At 49.9% G+C, this 21,832-nt stretch overlaps 1 protein-coding gene across 3 annotated transcripts; it reads left to right on the top strand.

The window, feature by feature from the left end:
• Positions 1-8,147: 8,147 nt before the first annotated feature.
• Positions 8,148-20,276, top strand: ZNF623 (zinc finger protein 623). Of its 3 annotated transcripts, XM_077758237.1 has the most exons (4): positions 8,148-8,222; positions 13,384-13,507; positions 14,297-14,487; positions 16,463-20,276. In XM_077758237.1, the coding sequence occupies exon 4, from the start codon at positions 16,539-16,541 to the stop codon at positions 18,069-18,071; it is 1,533 nt and encodes a 510-aa protein (XP_077614363.1). In that variant the 5' UTR covers positions 8,148-8,222; positions 13,384-13,507; positions 14,297-14,487; positions 16,463-16,538; the 3' UTR covers positions 18,072-20,276. The 3 variants fall into 3 exon arrangements, with proteins under 3 accessions (XP_077614363.1, XP_077614364.1, XP_077614365.1); XM_077758238.1 differs by lacking the exon at positions 14,297-14,487; XM_077758239.1 differs by lacking the exons at positions 13,384-13,507; positions 14,297-14,487 and having other exon boundaries at positions 8,161-8,222.
• The last annotated feature ends 1,556 nt before the right edge of the window (positions 20,277-21,832 follow it).

Raw genomic sequence — 21,832 nt, 5'->3', positions numbered from 1 at the left:
GAGCCCGACGCGGGGCTCGAACCCACGAACCGCGAGATCATGACCCGAGCGAAAGTCGGACGCTTAACCAACTAAGCCACCCGGGCGCCCCTCTAAATGCAGGTATTTAACAGCACCCGACCTTGCCAACACACTGGCAAACAATGTGCTGTGCCCTCCGACCTTGACAACATATTATGAAAATATATCCCATTAAAAAATACCCATAGATTTGGGGGCACTTGGGTGGCTCAGTCGGTTGGGCATCTGACTTCGGCTCAGGTCATGATCTCACGGTTCTTGGGTTTGAGCCCCGCGTCGGGCTCTGTGCTGACTGCCAGCTCAGAGCCTGGAGCCTGTTTCGGATTCTGTGTCTCCCTCTCTCTCTGACCCTCCCCTGCTCACGCTGTCTCTCTCTCAGAAATAAAAAAAAAAATTTTTAAATAAATAAACTTTTGATTTGCTGACTTCTAGCTATAGAAAATAAACAAATTTTCTATAGCTGGAAATAAGCAAACCATCAGAGACAGGTGAATAATTACACGTGTCTGGATGCTAGACGCTGTAAAGAGACTATGTGAGGTGCCTGGGTGGCTCAGTCGGTTGAGCTTGGACTTCCGCTCAGGTCATGATCCCAAGGGTCGCTCTCTGCTGTCTGCCTGTGGGTGCAGAGCCCAGAGCCCGGTTCAGATCCTCTATCCCTCGCTCTCCGCCCCTCCCCCACTTGCACGCTCCCAAAATAAATAAATATTAAAAAGAAAGATACCGAACTTCCCACACTACTGCATAGTCATCCTATATAATTTAGTTTTCTTGTCTACATTTCACCAGTTACTAACCATGTTATTAGAATCACAAGTCGTCGCATAATTTGTGTTCTTTTGACTGCAGTGCCAAGTCACAGACTTTCCTAAGTCTTTGCAGTTTTCTGTTTTTGTTTTGTTTTGCTTTATTTATTTATTTTTTTTTACTGTTTTATTTATTTGTGAGAGAGGGATAGAGACAACATGAGCAGGGGAGGGTCAGAGAGAGAGGGAGACACAATCTGAAACAGGATCCAGGCTCTGAGCTGGAGCCTGATGTGGGGCTCGAACCCACACACTGTGAGATCGTGACCTGAGCCGAAGTTGGACGCTTAACCGACTGAGCCACCCAGGTGCCCCATGTTTTGTTTTGTTTTTCAGTTTGCTTTATTTGAAGAAACTGCTTTGCTGAGCCCGTAGCAGCTGAAACCAACAATAAAAATCCATAAAGCAGTACTTAGATTCAGAAATGGACCGTGGATTTTTACATATCATGTTCCCACACTGTAACAGGGTTGCATATGATAATGTATTGGGATTGCAGAAAATGTTAGCAAATACTTTAATTCAGATTGAAAGTCATCACCCCCCACCCCACAGAGTGTCATTTACCGGCTCTTATGGCAGTGCAATACTTTGTAAGCTCTTTCACGTTTTATAAGCTGAAATACAATAAAGAAAACCAAAAGTAGCAAATGACACTCAACTTATTTACACTTTAAAAAATATTTTTTAATGTTTATTCATCTTTGAGACAAAGAGAGAGAGAGAAAGCGAGCAGGAAAGGGGCAGAGAGAGAAACACAGAATCTGAGGCAGCCTCCAGGCTGAGCCCAATACTGGGCTCAAACCCACAAACCATGAGATCACAACCTGAGCTGAAGCGGGCACTTAACTGATTGAGCCACCCAGGCACCACTATTTACAGGTCTTTTTAATTGGTATTATACTTTGATCTGTAGCAATCAGAAAATCGTTTCTAGGGGCACGTGGGTGGCTCAGTCGGTTAAGTGTCTGACTTCGGCTCAGGTGATCATCTCACGGTTTGTGGGTTCGAGCCCCGCCTCGGGCTCTCTGCTGACAGCTAGCTCAGAGCCTGGAGCCTGCTTCTGATTCTGTGTCTCCGCCTCTCTCTGACCCTCCCCTGCTCATGCTGTCTCTCTCTCAGAAATAAATAAAGCATTTTTAAAAAGTCATTTCTATTAAAATTACATTTGGGTTTGTTTTTGTGAGAATGTTCTCCTTCATGGTCATGCAAACTTTTCTTCTGTTTCAATTTCACATATTTATTGGAATGTGACTCTTGTGTGTTTCATGTTCTGTTTCTGTCCATTTAGAAAAACACTTTCTCTAAAATTAAACAAATCTATTTTCAAATCCCTTTGAAAGTGGACTTATCAACCTTAGCTCTCTTCAGGGTTCAGTCAGCTCTACAAATACCATAAATAACCAGTAACAGTTCACATCAAGTAGCTGAGGCAGCAGGGATTCAAAATTGATTTTCTTTTGTAGGAAAGGCCGTTCTTGTGAGCACCTTTCGTGTGCCTTCTCTCTTAGAGCTGCCACATCTGCTCAAGCTTGGACCCAGTTCCTTTAGTGTTTATCCCCAGATCCCAGGATGTGTCTTAGGCAGGGAGAGGTTCAAGGTCAAAATTGATCCATATTTCATCAAGATGTACTGTCTCTGGGCTAAATCAAAAAACACCCTGATCTTGAGTTATTTTTAGGAGAATTAGCAGTCAGCACGACTGAGGCCACATCTTGGGCACAGAGAAAATGATGCTCCACAAATGACACAAGTAATACATCTAGTTTTCCACCCTAAGTTCTGGCTGCCTCACCTTTTTCTCTGCTAGCCATTTTAGTTCCATTTCCCTAGGCTTACTTTCAACAACCTTTTAAATCAGTGCATAAGATTCAAGGCTTTTTATTTTTAATTTTTTAACATTTATTTTTGAGAGACAGTGCATAAGCAGGGGAAGAACAGAGAGAGAGAGGGAGACACAGAATCCAAAGCAGGCTCCAGGCTCTGAGCCATCAGCACAGAGCCCAACACAGGGCTTGAACCCATGAACCCCGAGATCATGGCCTGAGCCAAAGTCAGATGTTTGAGCCCCAGGTGCCCAAAAACTCAGGATTNTCCCCTGCTCACGCTGTCTCTCTCTCTCTCCTAGAAATAAATAAAAAAAATTAAAAAAAAAAAAAAGCTTTTCACTTAAGTCAAAACCTGAACCATTTCAAAATTAGTAAAATCAGTAAAATACTCACCAATGTTTTGGTTTCCTTTTTTGAAGATCATCATTATAGATAATACATGTTGGTTGTTGGGGCGCGTGCATGGCTCAGTCAGTTCAGCATCAGACTCTGCCTTTCCCCTCCTCCCTCCCTCCCTCCCTCCCTCTCTCTCAAGATAAATAAATAAACTTAAAAACAAATAACGGGAAAATCCCCAGAGCTTTTTGAAGAGCAGGAATGTCTGTGGGTTGTACAGCGGAGGTTCATTAAGAAAAGAGGTGAATTAACTAACGGGTCAGATCTTTCTTGCTTTTCTTCCTGTTCCAATCTGTGATTTCAGGAGTTCTCAGAAATTAATGCAGGATTTGCAATACTGGCTGAGGAATATTTTGCAATATTAATTCATATTTCCCTTGGATCTACATATATGTAAGTCTAGATGAAACACACGTTTGACTTAAGGAAAGAACTGGGGAGGGTCACCTGGGTGGCTCAGTCAGTTAAGCATCCGACTTGGGCTCAGGTCATGATCTTGTGGTCCACAAGTTCAAGCCCCGCATCGGGCTCTACGCTGACAGCTTGGAGCCTAGAGCTGCTTCAGATTCTGTTCCTCCCTCTCTCTCTGCCCCTCCCGTGCTCATGCTCTGTCTCTGTCTCTCAAAAATAAATAAACATTAAAAAGAATAAAAAGAGGAAAGGACTGGGGAAAAGCAAAATACTGTTTTAGACATTGATTTAAAAAATTATTGAGGGCAACTAGATGCTACTGGCACTGATATGGTTGGAGAAGTTAAAAGTGAACAAGCCAGAATTTTTGGCCAAAGAGCAAAAGCATTTTTTGTGCTACATGTTATGTTGCGGGGAGACCTAACTTTAACTGCACTGATGGCGATGACATTCTCTAGATCAAACACTGTATTTTCTGGATCTGCTCAAAGATGAAACATCTTGGAAAACCACATCACATTTGACCTTGTAATCAACCTTGGACACGTATTAAGAGTGCTGACTTTGGACGTCATGTATATTTAATTTAGATACTGGAAGGCCCTGAAGACCTAAGCAAGACAATGTAAGGTTCCCAAAGAGCAAAGCATGGTCCCAAGTAGCAGAGAGAGTTACTCTTGACTTTGTGCTACACAAAGATATTTGAGATGGACTGTTGCTCATTAATGATACTGACAAAAGTTTAACAAAAAAATCTACATTTGACTTTTTTTTTTCCACAATTGATGAGCCAATGTCGATCCATCATTATTCCTAACTGAAGTCTCTGCTGAATCGTTCCTGCACCTTTGTCAAAAATCAGCTGGGCAGGGGCTCTGTACTCTGCCCACAGATCTCGGTATCTGTACCCCCACCAGGGTCTCACTGTTTTGATTACAAAGCAGCAATATAGTAGGTCTTAATAGTGGGTAGAATGATCCTCTCATTTTGTTCTTCCTTTTCAAGATTCATTTAGTATATATGTATGTATTATTTTTAGCTATTCTAGGGCCTATCCTGTTCATATAAATTTAAGAATAAGTTTATCTGTGTCTACTAAGATTCTTTCTGGGATTTTTATAGGAATTTGCATTAAACTTTTAATTCGAAGAGAATTGAGGGTTTTTTGTCATCAGGACAACTGCCCTCCTTCATCCTCATCACTTGTGTCCCCCACTCCTCCCCCCTACTTCCTCCTCCCCCATTCCTCCCCCCCACTCCTCCCTCCCGTGAACATCAGTATGCTCTCTATAGTGAAGAATCTGAGTGTGGAAGAGTTCCTCTCTCTCTCTCTTACTTTGCTCAGGAGAATTGACACCTTTACTCTGTTGAGTCTTCCAATCCATGAACGTGGGATGTATCTGCTAATTTTTCATCAGCATTTTGTAATTAGAAGCATACAAATCTTGTCCATTCTTTTAATGTTTGGTTTTTATTTTTGAGAGAGAGCGTGTGAGCAGGGGAGGAGCAGGAGAGAGACAGAGGATCTGAAGTGGGTCCTGTGGGCATGGAACTCATGAACTGTGAGACCATGACCTGAGACGAAGTTAGATGTTCAACCAAGCAAGCCTCCCTGGCACCCCCAAATCTTGTCCATGTTTTAAGAGAGGCAGTCCTGTCTCCACTCAGGCATCTGTAAGAGGCCTTCTCCTCCAGGAAGCTTTCCCTGCCTTGCTGAGGATAAGGGGGGCCAGGGGTGCAGCCCCTTTTGGAACTTGATTGTTAGAGCTCACTGTGAACTCTCCCACGCTCCCTACATCTCACACCTTGTGAATATTGTCCTTCCTCAACCCCAGTCAGATTTTCTTTTGCTTCCAAAACCTTGCTCTGGCTTGGCTATTACAATAGTCATCACAACCCAGATGTGGGCTTGGGGTCCGCCTTGCAATGCAGGGAGGGGGCAGCCTCCAGCAGCCAAGCAGAGGGTGGGTCTCTGAGGCAGTGCGGCTGGTCCCCCTCTGAGGTGTTTGTCATCTGCCGCTAAGTTCCCATGCCACCAAGGACTCTGCAGCCAGACTCCAGCATCAGAGAGCTAGTCTCTCCGGGGCGGGGGTGGGGGTGGGGTGGTCAACAGGTATTANACCGGGCACGCACAGCAGAGCCCTTCCTAGGAGACAGGACTGTAAGAGAAGCCATGTAACCCCAGCAAGGTTGTGGGTAGGCTGGAGATTAAGCGCGCGCTGTTTCCCGGGCGCCTGTGCCGAGTGACCGTGGCATCTCTGGAGGCCTCAGTCAGGACAGCCCTGCTGCCCCTGCTGATCTAGGAAAGGCTCTACCCCTAGCCTGCCTCCCTCTCCTCTGCCGGGCCCTGCTTCACGGGTGCAGCCCCAGGCCGGTGCTGAAGGTTGGGGAGGCCTGGCTCGGCTCTGACCCCTCAGCTTCAACATCATCCTATTTCTAAATCTTTTTAAAATTTTGTAAGTAATCTCTACCCCCAATGTGGAGCTAGAACTCATGACCCTGAGGTCAAGAGCCACATGCCCTACCGAGCAAGTCAGCCAGGTGCTCTCTGAATCTTTTTTTTTTATTTATTTATTTTGAGAGGGAGAGTCATAAGCAGACTCCTTGCTGTCAGCACAGCACCTGATGTAGGGGTTGAACCCATGAACCATGAGATGATGACCTGAGCCGAAATGAAGCGTCAGATGCTGATCCGACTGAATCACACAGGCACCCCTGCCAAGTCCTATACAGGGGTGGGTGGGAGCTCCTTTTCCGGCCAGCTGACGATCTGCATCGCGTGTCGGTACATTGTGTGTAAGTAACTTCCTGTGAATCACGAGGCCATCACCACATACTTTACACACACACCTCCACTCACTGTGGCTGCAGCATTCATTTCTTTTCCCTTCCTTCCTTCTTCTTTCTTTCTTTTTCTTTCTTTCAGAGAGAGAGAAAGTGGGGGAGAGCAGAGGGAGAGAGAGAATTCCGTGCTCAGCACGGAGCGGGATGTGGGGCTTGATCTCATGACCACAAGATCGTCACCTGAGCCGAAATCAAGAGTCAGACCCCTAACTAACTGAGCCCCCCAGGGGCTCCTCATTTCTTTCCAATACAATTATTCTCAAGACCTTTTATTTCTCTGACAAGACAGTGTGTGAAAGGGCAGGTTGTTTACCTCACTTTATGGGGATATTGGCTCACCATATGGAAAAGAATCAGATTCCAGCATCTCATCTTATTCAGAAATAAATTCCAGATGGTTGGAAGGCCTAAGCATGGAAAGTAAAAGTGTTAAACTCCTCTGAGGAAAGGGGCACCTGGCCAGCTCAGTCGGTGGAGCAAGCAACTCTTGATCTTGGGGTTGTAAGTTCAAACCCCACGTTGGAAGTAGAGATTACTTAAAACTCTTAAAAAAAAAAAAAAAGCCATCTCTGAGAAGACAGCACTGTCAGTGCCCTGTGACAGAGAGGAATGGACTGTGTGCCCGGTCAGCGAAGGGCACACGTAATTCTATGGAAAGATAAAGGCAAGATGTTTGCAGTATAGGGAATAGGCAAATAATTTGTATCCCTTCGAAGAAGCTCCAAGTCAACAGGAAAAAGACAACAAGCCCAGTGGAAAAATGGGCCAAGGCCATTTCAAAGTTAACAAGAGGCTCCAACGGCGAATGACCACGAAGGACTGGCCGGACTGCCATCAGGTCTCTCCCTGAAGCAGCTGGAGCGCGAGGGCTGCGGGAGGAGCGCGGGCAGAACTCGGACGGCGACGCTCGGGGACGCTCTGCCTGGATTGCGGAGTCACGTAGGAGGACACGTTTGGCAGAACTATTTATCCCACGTGTTCATTAAAAACAACTGCACTTGCTTGTGAGTTGGGCCTCACTGAATTTGAGAACAAGAACCAGGACGCTGCTTTTCACTCCTTGGATCGGCCAGTTTCAGGCCAGGTAAGGGTTGGTGACGATGCAGGGACCGAACTCTCACTGCGCTGGACGGAGCGCAGGTTCCCACAGCCTCTTAAAGCAAATCTGGCAACACGCTGACACTAAAATCTGCACACTGAATCCCATCTCTAGGCCTGTCGCCTAGAGAAAGCCGAGCTCAGACACGGGAATACCGTGGATGTGCTCTCTTGCACCGCCCGCAATAGAGAAGAGTGGAAAACACGCGCCCCGTTCGTGAACAGGGCGGGCGGGGAACGGCGGAGACCCTCGGGAGGAATGGGGGCCACCCGATTCTGTGTTAACACGGTGTGACTTTAAAACAACGCGGGGTAAAAACAGCCAACCGCACGAGGGCACGCACGCCTGCTCCGCGAGCGCTTAGAACGCTCGCACAGAGCGACGCCGACGCCCGCTTTCGAGCGGGGCGGCTCCCGGGACCCGGGGGGGACTTCCCGCTCCCGCGCTCCCGACACCGTCCTCCACCCGCGGTCCCCGCAGTGGGGCGCCAGCGCCCGCGACACCGCGGGGTCTCCGTGGCTTCGACCGCCCGCCGCCGCCACGTGGGCACTGCCGGGCCGTGCGACACTCGCTCTTCCAGGGGCCGCGGGGCCGATTCTGCGGGACCGTGTCCAGAGGCCACCAGTGCATCTGCAGGACGAGCCGCACGGCCAGGTGAGCGCGGGGCCCCGGCTGCTTCGGCTTCCGTCTCCAGGTAAGGGCGTTCCAGCGCCGCNGGAAGTTCTGGAGGCTGGGCCTCGGCCAACTTCCGGCCGCGGCGTGCGGGAGGCGCTGCGGGCTTTGTCGGCCGGTCGTTCTTTCACCGCTGGTCGCCGGGTGAGTGGGTCGTGTCCGCCGGACGTGGGCGCGGGGGCGGGGGCGGNNNGGGGCTTCGGTGCGCCCGCCTCGGAGCCGCAGCCACGGCCTCCCCCGCGCGGCTGCTGGGCCCGCACCTCCTCTCCGTAGGGAGCGTCATGGGAGCAATTACTAGGGTCCCAGGCCGTGGAGCCTCCAGCTTAGGCGCCCTGCGTCGCGGTGCTCCAGCCCGCCAGCTCCTCCGCGGGGACCTGGGGCAGGAGGCGCGGGCGGCGGGCAGCGCTGCGGTTGCGCTCTCAGCCTGTCTCTCCGCGGGGCTCTGGGGCGGGGGGGCGCACAGCCAGCACCCTGTGCCTGGCGAGGGTAGCGTGCGGAGGGAATTGAGCCGGAAGAGTTCCCTGGTGCGGAGAGGTGGTTGACTCCGCTGTTCTAGCTCTTTCCTAAGGGTTCGCATCCCTCTAGAAGTCTGTACCAATTCTAGCGGTTGACTGCTGATGTCGGGGACATTTTACCCCCTAACAGGCCGGTTGCTTCCTGCTGTCGGGACCCTCGGCCACGAGCACGCCGGAGGTTTCCCAGGAATGTTAGGAGGCAGGCCTGAGGCAGTTTGTGTGTACAGGTTATGCTCATAATCGCTCTTTGGCGCGGCTCCCCCCTCCCCTCCCCGCCCCAGATCCAGTCCCAGTGAATGATGGAAATTAGTGTCTCTTGGCCGCGTAGATCGGAGACGTTCATCTAGCCTAGTCTTCAGGGCATGGCTTGCACCCTGTCCGCAGATATGGACCCTTTGAGCCTGTTGGAGATGTGGTATCGTAGCTTGGTTAAGGACAGCAATAACCTTGGGGGCTCTCCTAAGGGAGATACGGAGAGAGAGTGGGGGGAGGGATTGGTGGTTTTTTCACAAGCCTGCGCATGCGGCTCTGGCCTCTCCTGAAGTGATGGTGATGGATTCCTGACTCCTGGAAAGGCCTTGGGGGTGATGTGGAGGGAGGACGGAGCTGAGAAGGCCCAGACAACAGTCACGGGCCACAGATGCAAGGGGTGGTCAGGGGAGCGGCTGACTCGGAACAGGGCAGTGCCCTTGAAGCAGTTCAAGGAGCGGGCAGGCGTGTCCGCTGCTGCCTCAGGTCGGGGAAGGTGACTGGCGTAAGGCCACTGGACTTGCCAGGAGAGGAGAAGGCCATCAGGATCCTGGGGCAGAGCCCAGGGAGCAGGAACCAGAGGGCCGTTGGTGGGGTGGGGAGGGGGAGGCAGCAGCTAGCAGCTAGTGTGGCCTGAAGCGAGTCACCTCCCTGAACCTCCTGGGTAATTGTGAGGAGAACATGAGAAAACCAGAAACAAGACACCTTACATGGTGACCGGCACGTACCAGGTTCTCGGTTTCCTTCATCGTGACAGATGCACAGATTCTCAAGGGGTTCTGGTTCATGTCTCAGTAAGGTGCCCCTTGTGCTTGTCATTCCCAAGGGTGAAGCTCGGAAACCTTCCTGCTTTAGGCCATAAGCCACAGACAGTGACTGACTAACCTGTGGGCCCAGGGCCATGGAACCCCTTTACCAGTGCAGTGCCTGCCTCGGCACCCCTCCCTCTCCACCCCAGAGCCATTCGGGATTGCTCACGGGTTCCTGCTCCAGGTTAGGATCCATTTCCAACACCAAGCATTTTCTCATTTCTCTCAACGTCAAGTGTGTATTTACATGTGTCATATTTTATCCAGCAAGTTCTATGTGCTATAACAGAAAGGTGGGTCATGTTAGCTCAGTATGTCGTGGGATCAGAGGTGTACTGCATTTTTACTACTTTTTGTTCATTTCATTAAGGTTTCTTTAAGTCAAAGCGAATCAATTCAGTTTTGCTTGAATTCACAGAGGAAAACGGCTAAGCAGAAACTAAAGGCTGATTTTCAGATAAATGTTTATTCGGAGCAAAGTATAGCTCTCTGACGTTAAGAAAAAAATTATAGGGGCACCCCATCTCAAGGTTTGTGAGTTCAAGCTCCATGTCGGGCTCTGTGCTGACAGCTTAGAGCCTGTTTGGGATTATCTCTTTCCCTCCCTCTCTCTCTGCCCTGCCCCTGGCATGCACACGCATTCTCCCCCCCCCTTAAATGTAAACATTTAAAAAAATTCTGAAAACCATTAAAAGACACACATTTTTATTTTTTAAAACAATTTTTAATGTTTATTTTTGAGAGAGAGAGAGACAGAGTGTGAGCGGGGGAGGGGCAGAGACAGAGGGAGACGCGGAATCGGAAGCAGGTTCCAGGCTCTGAGCTGTCAGCACAGAGCCTGATGCGGGGCTCAAACCCACAAACAGTGAGATCATGACTTGAGCCCAGGTCGGTCGCTTAACCAACTGAGCCACCGAGGTTCCCCAAGATACACATTTTTAAAGCTGTTTTCTTGTAGACAGAATAAAGCTTGTTTGCAGGGAGTTCAGCATTCCTTCTAAGCATGAAAATCAGAAGATGTAACTTTCAAGACAGACAAAACCCCAACATTTTACTGCCACCTTTTTAATTATTTGTTTATTTTATTTTTTAAATGTTTTTTATTTCTTAGAGAGAGAGAGGGGCACCATGAGCAGGAGAGGGTCAGAGAAAGAAGGAGATACAGAATCTGAAGCAGGCTCCAGGCTCTGAGCTGGCTGTCAGCAGTGAGCCCAACGTGGGGCTCAAACCCACGAACCACGTGATCGTGACCTGAGCCAGTCGGACGCCTAACCGACTGAGCCACCCAGGTGCTCCCACTACCACCTTTTTTAATTAAGAAAAGTAAGACTTAACCTTTAAGCTTATTTCTACAATACTTGCTCCACATGATCTAAGCAAAGTATCCCGTAACAGTGACAGATGAGACTTGGGAAGGGAAAACCAGCTCTCGCGTTGGGGACATGGGCGCCAGAGGAGGACAGACCTAGATTTGAACCTGAGTGCTGCTTCTTACTAGTTTAATGCCTTGGACAATGGACTTTCTCCCTTAGCCTCTGTTTCCTCGTCTGTAAACGAGAGCGAGTACCCAGGGAACGCCTGCCTCGTGAGGCTTGGGGGAGCGCGTGAGACAGTGGGAGTCAGGCGCTCGGCCCTGTGCCTGGGGGGCTCCAGGGGCGCTAATAAACAGTACCCCTCCTCGCCTCCTGAGCTCTGAGCCAGTGAGGCATTGGAGCACACTGCCGCCTCCCTGCCGGGCAGAAGGGACGAGGCCGGGCTCCCGGAAGCCCTGGGTGCTGCTGCCCAGGCCCAGCCCGGGGAGAGGACGAGGCGGGTGCTGCTCGCCCGCTCTTCTATCCTGCTAACTCCCTCCATCTCTGGGAAGGAGACAGCCTCAGGCAGGTGGGCAGAATACCTCCGGGAGCTCGCCTCCTGGGGCACCAGGGGCACAGGGATGGATGTACCTTCCGTGTCTGATCCGAATAGGGATTTGGTGGCTACCTACGGTGGTGAAACCACTCAGAGAGCGAGGTGACATCTGTGTAGACGGACCGGAGCGACCCAGGGTGTGTTGTAAATGGGGGCATGGCTGCAGATGGTGTGTGGCGGGGTCCCAGTCTTACTGTTGAGAATCGTGTGGACGTGGGTAACGGCATTTGTTCAGGCAGAGTGTGAGCGAACGCGGATAACGGGAACAGCTCGCGGTGGGGGTTTCCTTGTGTCTACAGCGTCTACTCTTGTTTGTTGTTTGAAATACTTCTGCAATGTGTGCGTTATGTTTGTAATGGCTAAGAATTAAAGTGATGCACCAGTAGAACAGGATGTAACTGAGCCGTGTAGCCCTGATGCCATAAAAATGCTAGTGCAGAAAAAATACCAGAGGGAAAATGCTAACTGGTAACCTTCGGGTTAAAGGTAATTTTAGGTTTTTTTTTTCCAGTCTTTCTATTGTCTCCATTTTCTCAGTTGGCATAGTTTACCTCTTGCCTTTAAAAAACTAACTAGTTAAAAATAAATAAATAAATAAAAAATTAAAAAAAATAAAAAACTAACTAGTTAAAAGGAATTTTTATAAGCAGGAGAAAGAAAGCTTTAAAGCAAGCTAGTGAGTGGGCCCGGGAGGTCGCGGGCGGCGAGCCTCACGCGGACAGCAGTGCCCCCCGCGGACTTGTGCCCAGCGCCTTGTCCTCAGCGCCAGCTGGTGGTGCGTGGGCTCGGTTCCTCTTTCATCGCGGGGAGCACCGCGCCCGAGTTCGGGTTGTTTACCAGCGTTACGTAGGCCTCACTCAAGTTGCCCTAACCGATTCAAACAACTTGACTTGACGTTCCAGGCCGCCTACCTAGGTGGCTCTGGCCCTCAAGGCCTCTGGGAGCCTGGCCGCTTTGCCACACCCACGTGTCACCGTGGGTGGCGGTAGGGGCCCCACACACATCCATTCCCTTCCCGCCTCATTGGCCGGATCTCGGTCACAGGGTCGCGCCCGGCCGCCTGACCTCGGGCTCTCGGAAGCGCAGGCGTCTGCTGTGGCCGTGTGCCGGCTCGACTGTAGGTGGGGTTTCTGTCCCTCAAAGGCAGCAGGGTGCCGGGCAGTCTTCGGTCCGCCCCCACCCCCTTGTCCCACACCAGCTACTTCCTCCGGCCCGGACGGGCGGCCATGGCCTTCTTCACCAGGCGCCGCTGCGGCTCTTCCTACTCAAGACTCAGGCGAGTGCTGGCCTCCCTGGGTGCGGTGTCCGCACCGGCCAAAGAGCAGCACCGCTGTGTGGACGCGCCCACTCGCTGTCCACGGCCACGCCATCTGCTGGTCTGCAGTGGGATTTGCAAACGTGTCCTGGACAGGTGGCCCCGAAAGCAGATCCGGGACCCGGGAGCCCGTGGCCACGCTCCGGGGTGCACACCCACCAGGAGCGACCTGCGCCAACAGGAGTTGTCACGGCAGCGTTAGTCACCAGACCGCTGAGGCGCTCGTGAGACGTGCGGGACTGAATTGTGACCTGCCGGTGCGGCGGGATGCCATGTGTCACCTGCGAGCGTGAGCTGCCGCCGCCACAGTGGTGACTTTCACAGACGTAGTTCTGAGTCAAAGCGGAGGCACTTTTGGGGGAGTGATGAAAATGTTCTGGTAGTAACAATGGTGATGGTGTTGCAATCTTAGGAATATTCTTAAAAACACTTGATTGTGCACTTGAAGATGGTGAGTTTAGGGGTGCGCAGGTGGTTGGGTTAGTGTCTAACTCTCGATTTCCCCTCAGGTCATGATCTTCTGGTTCACGGGATCGAGCCCCGCGTGGGGCTCTGTGCTGACAGCAAAGAGCCTGCTTGGGATTCTCTCCTCCCCAATTCATGTGCTCACGTTCTCTCACTCTCTCTAAATAAGTAAGTAAATAAACAAATAAATAAAGTTTAAGATTGTGAGTGATCATTCGAATAATAGTTACATGTTGAATTAAAAGCAGACACAGAAGTGTATAAATTCATTTAAGTGAATTTTTTATTTTTCTTTTTTCATTTTTTTAAACATGTTTTTTCTTGAGGGGAAGGCAGAGTGTGAGCGGAGGAGGGGCAGAGAGAGGGGGAGACACAGAATCCGAGGCAGGTTCCAGGCTCTGTGCTGTCAGCACGGAGCCCAGCAAGGGGGTTGAACTCACAAACCGTGAGATCATGACCTGAGCTGAGGTTGGGTGCTTAACCAACTGAGCCACCCAGACGTCCCTTATTTTCTCATTTTTAAGTAAGTTCTGTGCCCAGCATTGGGCTCGAACTCACATGTCCAAGATCAAGAGTTGCAGGCTCTGCTGACTGAGCCGTTAACTGGGCAGAGTTCTCCGGTACTTACAGAAGTGGTTCCCTTGGAGGGACAGAAATGTTCTGTGTTGGCCCTTTGTTGTTAAATGGGTGTCACCAGGAGTTCAGTGAGATGTGCGTGCTCTGTGCAAGTTACAGCTCACATCAAAGAGAAAACCCCGGGTTGAAAGGACGCCCTGCCTGGGCCAGAGAGCACGTGACCTGGTCACTCCCTCTGCTTCTGCTCCTGTTCCCTCTCCGCCCTGCCCGCAGCTTTGCCCACAGAAGCAGGTCCTTGTCCTTGATGGCCACACTGGAAATGGCTCTGGAGGGCATCCCTGCACAGGTTTGCACAGCAAAGTCTGCTTCCTGTTGGTGCAGATTTGAGGCTTCAAGAAGTGATTGTTTGGGGTCACCTTGGTGGAGCTCCCCGGAAGTGGACTTCCCGCGTACGGCTCTCCGGCGATGCATCTGTGAGGAAGGCTGGGTCGGGCAGTGGGGCCGAAGCTGAGGCTGCGGCCCTTCCCAGTGGAGCTCTGGGGTTGGGACAGCACTGGAGGCCCCAGATGGAGGTGAGGACACTCCGGTTCCCGTGAGTAGCCAAGCGTTGGCTGTGGCGTAGTGGCATCTGAGACGGCTGTCCAAGGTCCCTGAGCCTGAGCCGCACACACCTCCTCCCAGCTGCCTTGCAGGGACTTTGCAGTTGTGTTTAAGGTCCTGAGTCAGCGGTGTCAGGTGGGGAGGCGCTCGCGGTGGACTGACCGAGTCATGCATGCACTTGGAAAGCCGTTTGCTGCAGCTGGTGGCAGAAGAGAAGTCAGGGGCCCCCCCCTCACTGTTCCTGCCTGAAAGACGCAGGCGTCCCCGGGGGCTGAGAGCAGCTTCCAGGTGACAACTGGCCAGGAGTCCGGGAATGGCCTGGGGTTGTCAGGAGCTGATTTCTACTGACCTCTGAATGAGTTTGGAAACAGGTTTCCCAGCACTTCCAGGTGTGACCTCAGCCTGGCTGACACCTTGTGTGACCTTGAACAGGGGTCCCAGTCACTCTGGGCGGGGCTTCTGACCTTCAAAAGTGTGAGATGACAGACGTGCTGTATTCTGGTGCTGTGTTTGTGGTGCATTGTCGTACAGTGATGGACAGCTAAGAGTGGGCCTTCCAGGGGAGGGGGCGTGACCTGTGGGGAGGCGGAGTCCTGCCTACAGGTGGTTCCCAGTGTGAGGGTTTCAAAGTGGGGGGTGGGAGTGGGCATCACTCTGAGCAGGGCAGCTGGGCCTGGCACCCTGGCAACTGTACGTGTTAACCCCTGACTGAACAAGCTTTCCCACAGGAACACACCGGTGGGATGAAGAGCGCCGTGTAGACTGTCAGCACCCCTGTGCCCATCCACCCCTTCCAGTTCTTACTTCTCCATAAAGGTCATCAGGGTCTTAGTTCTCCCACATGGGTTGCTTTTGTCTGTTTTTTTTTAACTTGATATAAACATTCCTGCAATATGAACTCTCTTGTACCTGGCTCCCTCTGCTGAACATTGCATCTGTGGGATTCATCTTTGCTTTTGTGTTTAGCAGGGTTTGTTTTTCATTGCTACGTATTACTCCTTTGTAGGAGTACTCCTCAGTCTCCCTCTCTGTTGGTTATTTTAGAGGTTATGAATGGTGCTGCTGTAAACATTCCAGCTCTAGACTTGTGCAGGGGAGGCTTGGTGTCATTGAGTGGATGAGAGGAGTGGGTTTTAGTGCACAGGCAGAGATGTTCTCCAAGGACAGTATAACCATGTAAGAAGGGAGGGGCTGCTGTGGGTACAAACAGGTAGGTTGTAGGTGGGGTAGGAGAAAGTTGGCATTCTCATCTCATTGCTTCTGTCTTACTGAAATAACCCAAGGCATCAGCTGAGAGGGAGGAGGGAGCATTGGACATTTGAGAACAGAGGACAAAGCAGGGGTGGTCTTGTAGGAGAATAAGGAAAGTAGAGGTTGCAAGTGGCCCTCAGGGCCCCGTGAGGCAAGGGATTGGAAATGTACAGATGGCTCAGTTGGCGTGGATGTAGATGCAGAACAGGAAGCAAGTGGAATTTAACCCACATTGGGATTTTGCCACGAAAATGTGATAGAGGAAGGGCAGAGGGAGTTAAGTATAATATACAAGAAGATGATTATAATATGTAACCAAAGATAAATACAGGATCACAGACCATGGGATCCAAGCGTGGTACGGAGGAAAGGGAGGACAGTGAGGGGTGGCAAGGTCAGTACATTTGTTTCCTTGGAAATATGTCTTAACTTTTTAATGGAATCCAAGCCACATCTCTGCCTGTTAATCTGTTCCCAGAGTTGGCTGTTGGAGGTGGAACCCCAGAGAAGCTTTCTCAAGTGGGTGAGGCAGGTGGCTGAGATGCACGTTGGGGTGTCCGTGTGTTGGGTGGGTAGTGTGAGCAGGGGAAACGCTCCTCTCTCCCACTCTTTGGATGTGTTTTATCCTCCACTTGCTCCAGCAGATTCCTGTCTGTTGACAAAGACAAAAGGTAATCTTATTCTCCTTTATTTCAGATTCTGACCTAGGAACTTGTGACAAAAAGGTGACTCTGGATTTTGAATTTCTGAGGATGGAAAGCTGCCTAAGACAATGTCAGAAACACTCACAGTGATGGAGCCCCCTGCCGCTGAGTCTGGGGCATTCCCCGAACCCAAATTAGGGGGGCTTTTGAGAAATCCAGAAGGGCAGAACCTGCGGAGCTGTGCCCCTCAGGAGGGAGGTTTCAGGCAGGTGACAGTTACCCACTGGAAGATCCAAGCAGGAGAGGCAGCTCGGGTGGGCAGTAAATCAGGAGAAAGCCCAGTTCTGAGCTCAAACCTCCTCCTCCTCCAGAGAGAGCTTGTGGAAGGAGAAGCCCACCAGTGTGAGACTTGTGGCCAGACTTTCCCATTAAACTCGGACCTTGTAGGACATCAGATTGCTCATACTGGGGAGAAGAAACCTTGCAGATGTGAGCAGTGTGGGAAAAGCTTCAGCCAGAGCTCCCACCTTGCTGAGCATCAGAGAGCTCACACCGGAGAAAGACTCATCGTGTGCAACATGTGTGGGAAAGACTTCATTCACTACACAGAACTCGCCGAGCACCAGAGGGCACATGCAGGAGGAAAGCCATTCCGATGCGTGCAGTGCGGGAGAGCCTTCCATCACAGCTCAGACCTGGTTCGGCACCAGCGAGTTCACACCCGGGAGAGGCCTTTCGAATGCAAAGAGTGTGGGAAAGGCTTCAGTCAGAGCTCCTTGCTTATTCGCCATCAGAGAATTCACACAGGAGAAAGACCCTACGAATGTAACGAATGTGGAAAGTCTTTCATTAGGAGCTCAAGCCTTATTCGACACTATCAGATCCACACAGAAGTGAAACAGTATGAATGTAAGGAATGTGGGAAGGCCTTCCGTCATCGCTCAGACCTCATTGAACATCAGAGAATTCACACTGGAGAGAGGCCCTTTGAATGTAATGAGTGTGGGAAAGCCTTCATTCGAAGCTCAAAGCTTATTCAGCATCAGAGGATCCATACTGGGGAAAGGCCTTACGTATGCAATGAGTGTGGGAAGCGTTTCAGTCAGACATCAAACTTTACTCAGCATCAGAGAATTCACACTGGAGAGAAGCTCTATGAATGTAATGAATGTGGGAAAGCTTTCTTTCTGAGTTCATACCTTATTCGACACCAGAAAATCCACACTGGAGAGAGAGTGTATGAATGTAAGGAATGTGGGAAAGCCTTTCTCCAGAAAGCTCATCTCACTGAACATCAGAAAATCCACACTGGGGATAGGCCCTTTGAATGTAAAGACTGTGGGAAAGCTTTCATTCAGAGCTCCAAGCTGCTTCTACACCAGATTATTCATACTGGAGAAAAGCCCTATGTGTGTAGTTATTGCGGGAAAGGCTTTATTCAGCGATCAAACTTCCTTCAGCACCAGAAGATTCATACTGAAGAGAAACTCTATGAATGTAGTCAATATGGGAAAGATTTCAACCCGACCCCAAACTTTAAAAATAATCAAGGTGTTCACCAGGAGGGACTTCCCTTGAATAAGACCCCCACCATACATTTGGGCGAGAAGTCTGCAGGTCAGGGGGGGCTCACAGCTGACTTACAGTCCTTCTCCCGCTGAGTGAGTGATGTTTGGAAGGGAGTGGCACAAGTCCACATGATTCCATTCATGTGACTTGGGATGTGCCTGCATTTCCCAAAGTCCTAGGCAGGGTTGCTTTCAGAGTGGGCTGTCCCCTACCGCCATGCGGCAGTGCTGGGCTGCTGTCCTCAGCTAGGAGCGTGTGACCTCAAGAGGGCCACGAGACTGCACAAGTGACTCTGGGCTGGAACAGTGCTGGGGGAAGGGCTGGGTCTCGAAGAAGGCTCTGTATCGTATTGCCAGCTACAGCCCACCCCTGAGTTAAGTCCTTTTTAAAGCAGAACTATGAACCTCATCTCAGTACTTACGAGAATATTACATCGTAAACTTTGATACGTTAAAAGGGCAAGTTGGAGAAAGGTCTTTCTTATTTAAAGTCACAGATTGGTTCCCTGTTGTCCTTAGGATGCTTCCCAAGCACCCGGTCCTGCTTTCTCAGGCCTTTTTGCTTCCTGGAGTTTCATCCACTCCTTAACCAGTCACCACGTGGTGTGTGTCGTGGCAACACACACTGGTCAACGCTCACTGGTCGACACTCCCACTTAACCAAGCGGCTCCTGCCTCCTCATCTCTGTCCTTGTTTGAGCGCACTCTGCTTTACACCTGACTAACTCCTCAGGCGTCGTGCCGGGCTCAGCCAGCTACCTCCCCAACCCTGGGCTTGTGTGGCTAGTGAGCACTCCGCTACTGCTCACGCTTTGGTATATCAAAGTTAAGGGTTTTTAAATCTACTCTCACTTTCGTTTTTACACTGTTGTTTCCTTATGGACATGATCACAGCTGATTGACTTATGTGTCCCTGCATCTGGTGCGAGACAATAAAGAGCACACCCCAGATCTTGTGTGATTGGCACCTCTCTTGCTCTGTCCCTTCTCTACTGCTAGATACTAAATTTGGGGATCCTGTCATTTGTGATGGCATAATTTACCCGTCCACGGGAAGTATCTGGTCTCTCAACCCTGTTGGATGTCCCCTTGTACCTGATTTGGAAGCTGTAGCAGCAGCTAGTGTAGGACTAGCGTGCCTCATGCTTTCTGCCTCTAGAACTCGCCCGTGACTTGTGCACTTGCTGTTGGGGAGTGCTGTCTTTACAGGGCTGCCTGTGCGGCTTTCTCATCCACTCAAGGGGCACACGTTCCCGTGCACTGCGCGAGGTTTTCTGGCTCACTTTGTCATTTATTTGAAGATGTGATCTAGAAGGACCGGTGCTGGACTCTGGGAAAGCAGGTGAAGCTGTTTGGTCCGCTGGGGAAGACACGTGATACCCAGTGGCAAGTGTGAGGCAGAAGCTGCCAGTTGTGTAGGACATCGGTCAGGTGGGGATGAGGTGGGCATGGAGGGTCTGGGACAGCTTAACAGAAGAGGTGACGCCGGGACCGAACGAGCCGTGGCAGCTCGAGAAAGAGAGTGACCTGGGAGAGGACCCTGCAGTGCAGGGGGGCGGCAGACTCCTCTTCTGGTAGTTTTCACCGCACAGTAGCCGACAGCACTCAACTTTACACTTGTTGCCTCTCAATTTCTTTTCTCTGACATGAGCCAAATCAACCAGTTTTGAAATGACATAAACCATTTTTTTTTGCCCATGAGGGCAGATTTTGAGTTCTTAAATTCCAGCAACCTTAGAAGCCTCCAGGGGCAAGTGAGAAAGGAGCATACAGCACTGCATCTTCTGGAAAACTCCTTATCGCTAGAGATGTTTCACGTGGTACAGAGGAGATAGTACCAGCGCACCAGTGTCGCCTTGATGAGGCGCAGTCTCCGTGCGGTAACACGCCTCCTCAAAGTGGACGGGGTTTTGAGAAACCATATACCTGTGTGACCACCATTAGAATGAAGAATGATAACATTTTCTCACACAGCATTGTGCCATTTGCCCTTCCCCAGCTAATCCCGCCCTAGTCCCGAGTAACCGCTTTCTGTCGGCGTAGCTTAGCTTTGCTTGCTGTAGGCCTTCACGTTAAACAGACCCGTATGGTATATAATACTGCGTGTCTTGATTTGCTTTGCTTTGCTTTGGCATGTTTTACAGACTCACCCAAGTAGTTCTGTGTTTCAGGATCTCTGCTGAGTAGTGTCCGTTGTACGGACAAGCCATTTGTTATCCAACCGCCTGCTGATAGAAATTTGGGTTTCCAGGTTTGGATCTGACGAATAAAACTGCTATGAGCATTTGTGTAAAAGTATTTATTTGGAAATGCCTCTTTATTTCTCTTTGGTGAATGCCTAGGTGTTTACTTTCTGGGTTATAGGTGTGTTTTTTCACTTTATTTAACAGCCAAACGTGCTAACCGATTGCGCCACAGAGACGGAGACTAACTTTATTTATTTATTTTAATGTTTATTTTCGAGAGAGACAGAGACAGAGACAGAGCATGAGTGGGGGAGGGGCAGAGAGAGGGAGACAGAACTCAAAGCAGGCTCCAGGCTCTGAGCTGTCAGCACAGAGCCCGACACGGGACTTGAACTCACAAACCATGAGATCATGACCTGAGCCAAAGTTGGACGCTTAACCAGCTGAGCCACCCTGAAGCCCCAGTGTGTTTCTAACTTTATAAGAAATTGCCAAAAGTTCTCAATAGTGGTTGTACCTTTTACACTCCTGCCACAGTGCGGCTGTTAGTCGCTCATGTCCTATGGACACTTGATATTTTAACTCATCTGAAATGGAATCCGTCCTAATTGTGTGTGATGGTGTTTGTCTTTCTAATTGGTATTTGTCCACTCAGTGATAGTGTCGACCATCTTTTCATGTGCACATTGCCATTATCTATCCTCTTTTGTGATGTGTCTGTTCGTCTTTTGCCCATTAAAAAAATTTTTTTAATGCTTATTTTTGAGAGAGACAGAATGGGGGAGGGGCAGAGAGAGGGAGACACAGAATCCAAAGCAGGTTCTAGGCTCTGAGATGTCAGCACAGAGCTAGATGTGGGACTCAAACTCTCATACCACGAGATCATGACCTGAGCTGAAGTCCAGCGCTTAACCGACTGAGCCACACAGGTGCCCCATTGTTAGCCTTTTTTTTTTTTTTAATTTCATTTGGGTTTGTTTTTTTTGATGTTTATTTATTTTTGAGAGACAGAGCATGAGCAGGGGAGGGGCAGAGAGAGAAGGAGACACAGAATCTGAAGTAGGCCCCAGGCTCTGAGCTGTCAGCACAGAGCCGAACACGGGGCTCGAACTCACGAACCGCTAGATCATGACCTGAGCCGACATTGGCTGCTTAACCGACTGAGCCACCCAGGTGCCCCTATTTGCCCATTTTTTAAATTGGGTGCTTTGTCTTCTTATTACTGACTTGTGAGAGCCTTTTCTATATTGTAGATGAGAGTCTTTTTCCAAATTTATAGTCATTACAAATACGTTAAATCTTTGGCTTGCCTTTTCATTTTTTTAATGGTATCTTTTTTTTCCCTTCAAATTTGTATTTAAATTCTAGTTAACATGTAGTGTAATAATTGGTTTCAGGAGTAGAATTTAGTGAGTCATTACTTACATATAACACCCAGTGCTCAAAGCAATTGCTTTCTTTGGTACCCATCACCTATTTAGCCCAAATGGTATATTTTGAAGATCAGATTTAAAAACCTGTTTTATTAAGTCTACAATTTACCGAAATTTTTTCTTTTATGCTTCTTGAGTTCTGTCTAGGTTTTGAAAAAGCTATTTTCCAGTTGTTATTGCTGGTGTGTAGAAACACATTTGATTCTGGTAGCTGACCTTGCGTCCTGCAACCCAG

This window comes from Crocuta crocuta, unplaced genomic scaffold (assembly GCF_008692635.1).
Source record: "Crocuta crocuta isolate KB4526 unplaced genomic scaffold, BGI_CrCroc_1.0 scaffold327, whole genome shotgun sequence".
Classification (NCBI taxonomy): domain Eukaryota; kingdom Metazoa; phylum Chordata; class Mammalia; order Carnivora; family Hyaenidae; genus Crocuta; species Crocuta crocuta.
The sequence above is the reverse complement of the archived record's forward strand: the minus strand, read 5'-3'. Positions and strand labels throughout refer to the sequence as shown.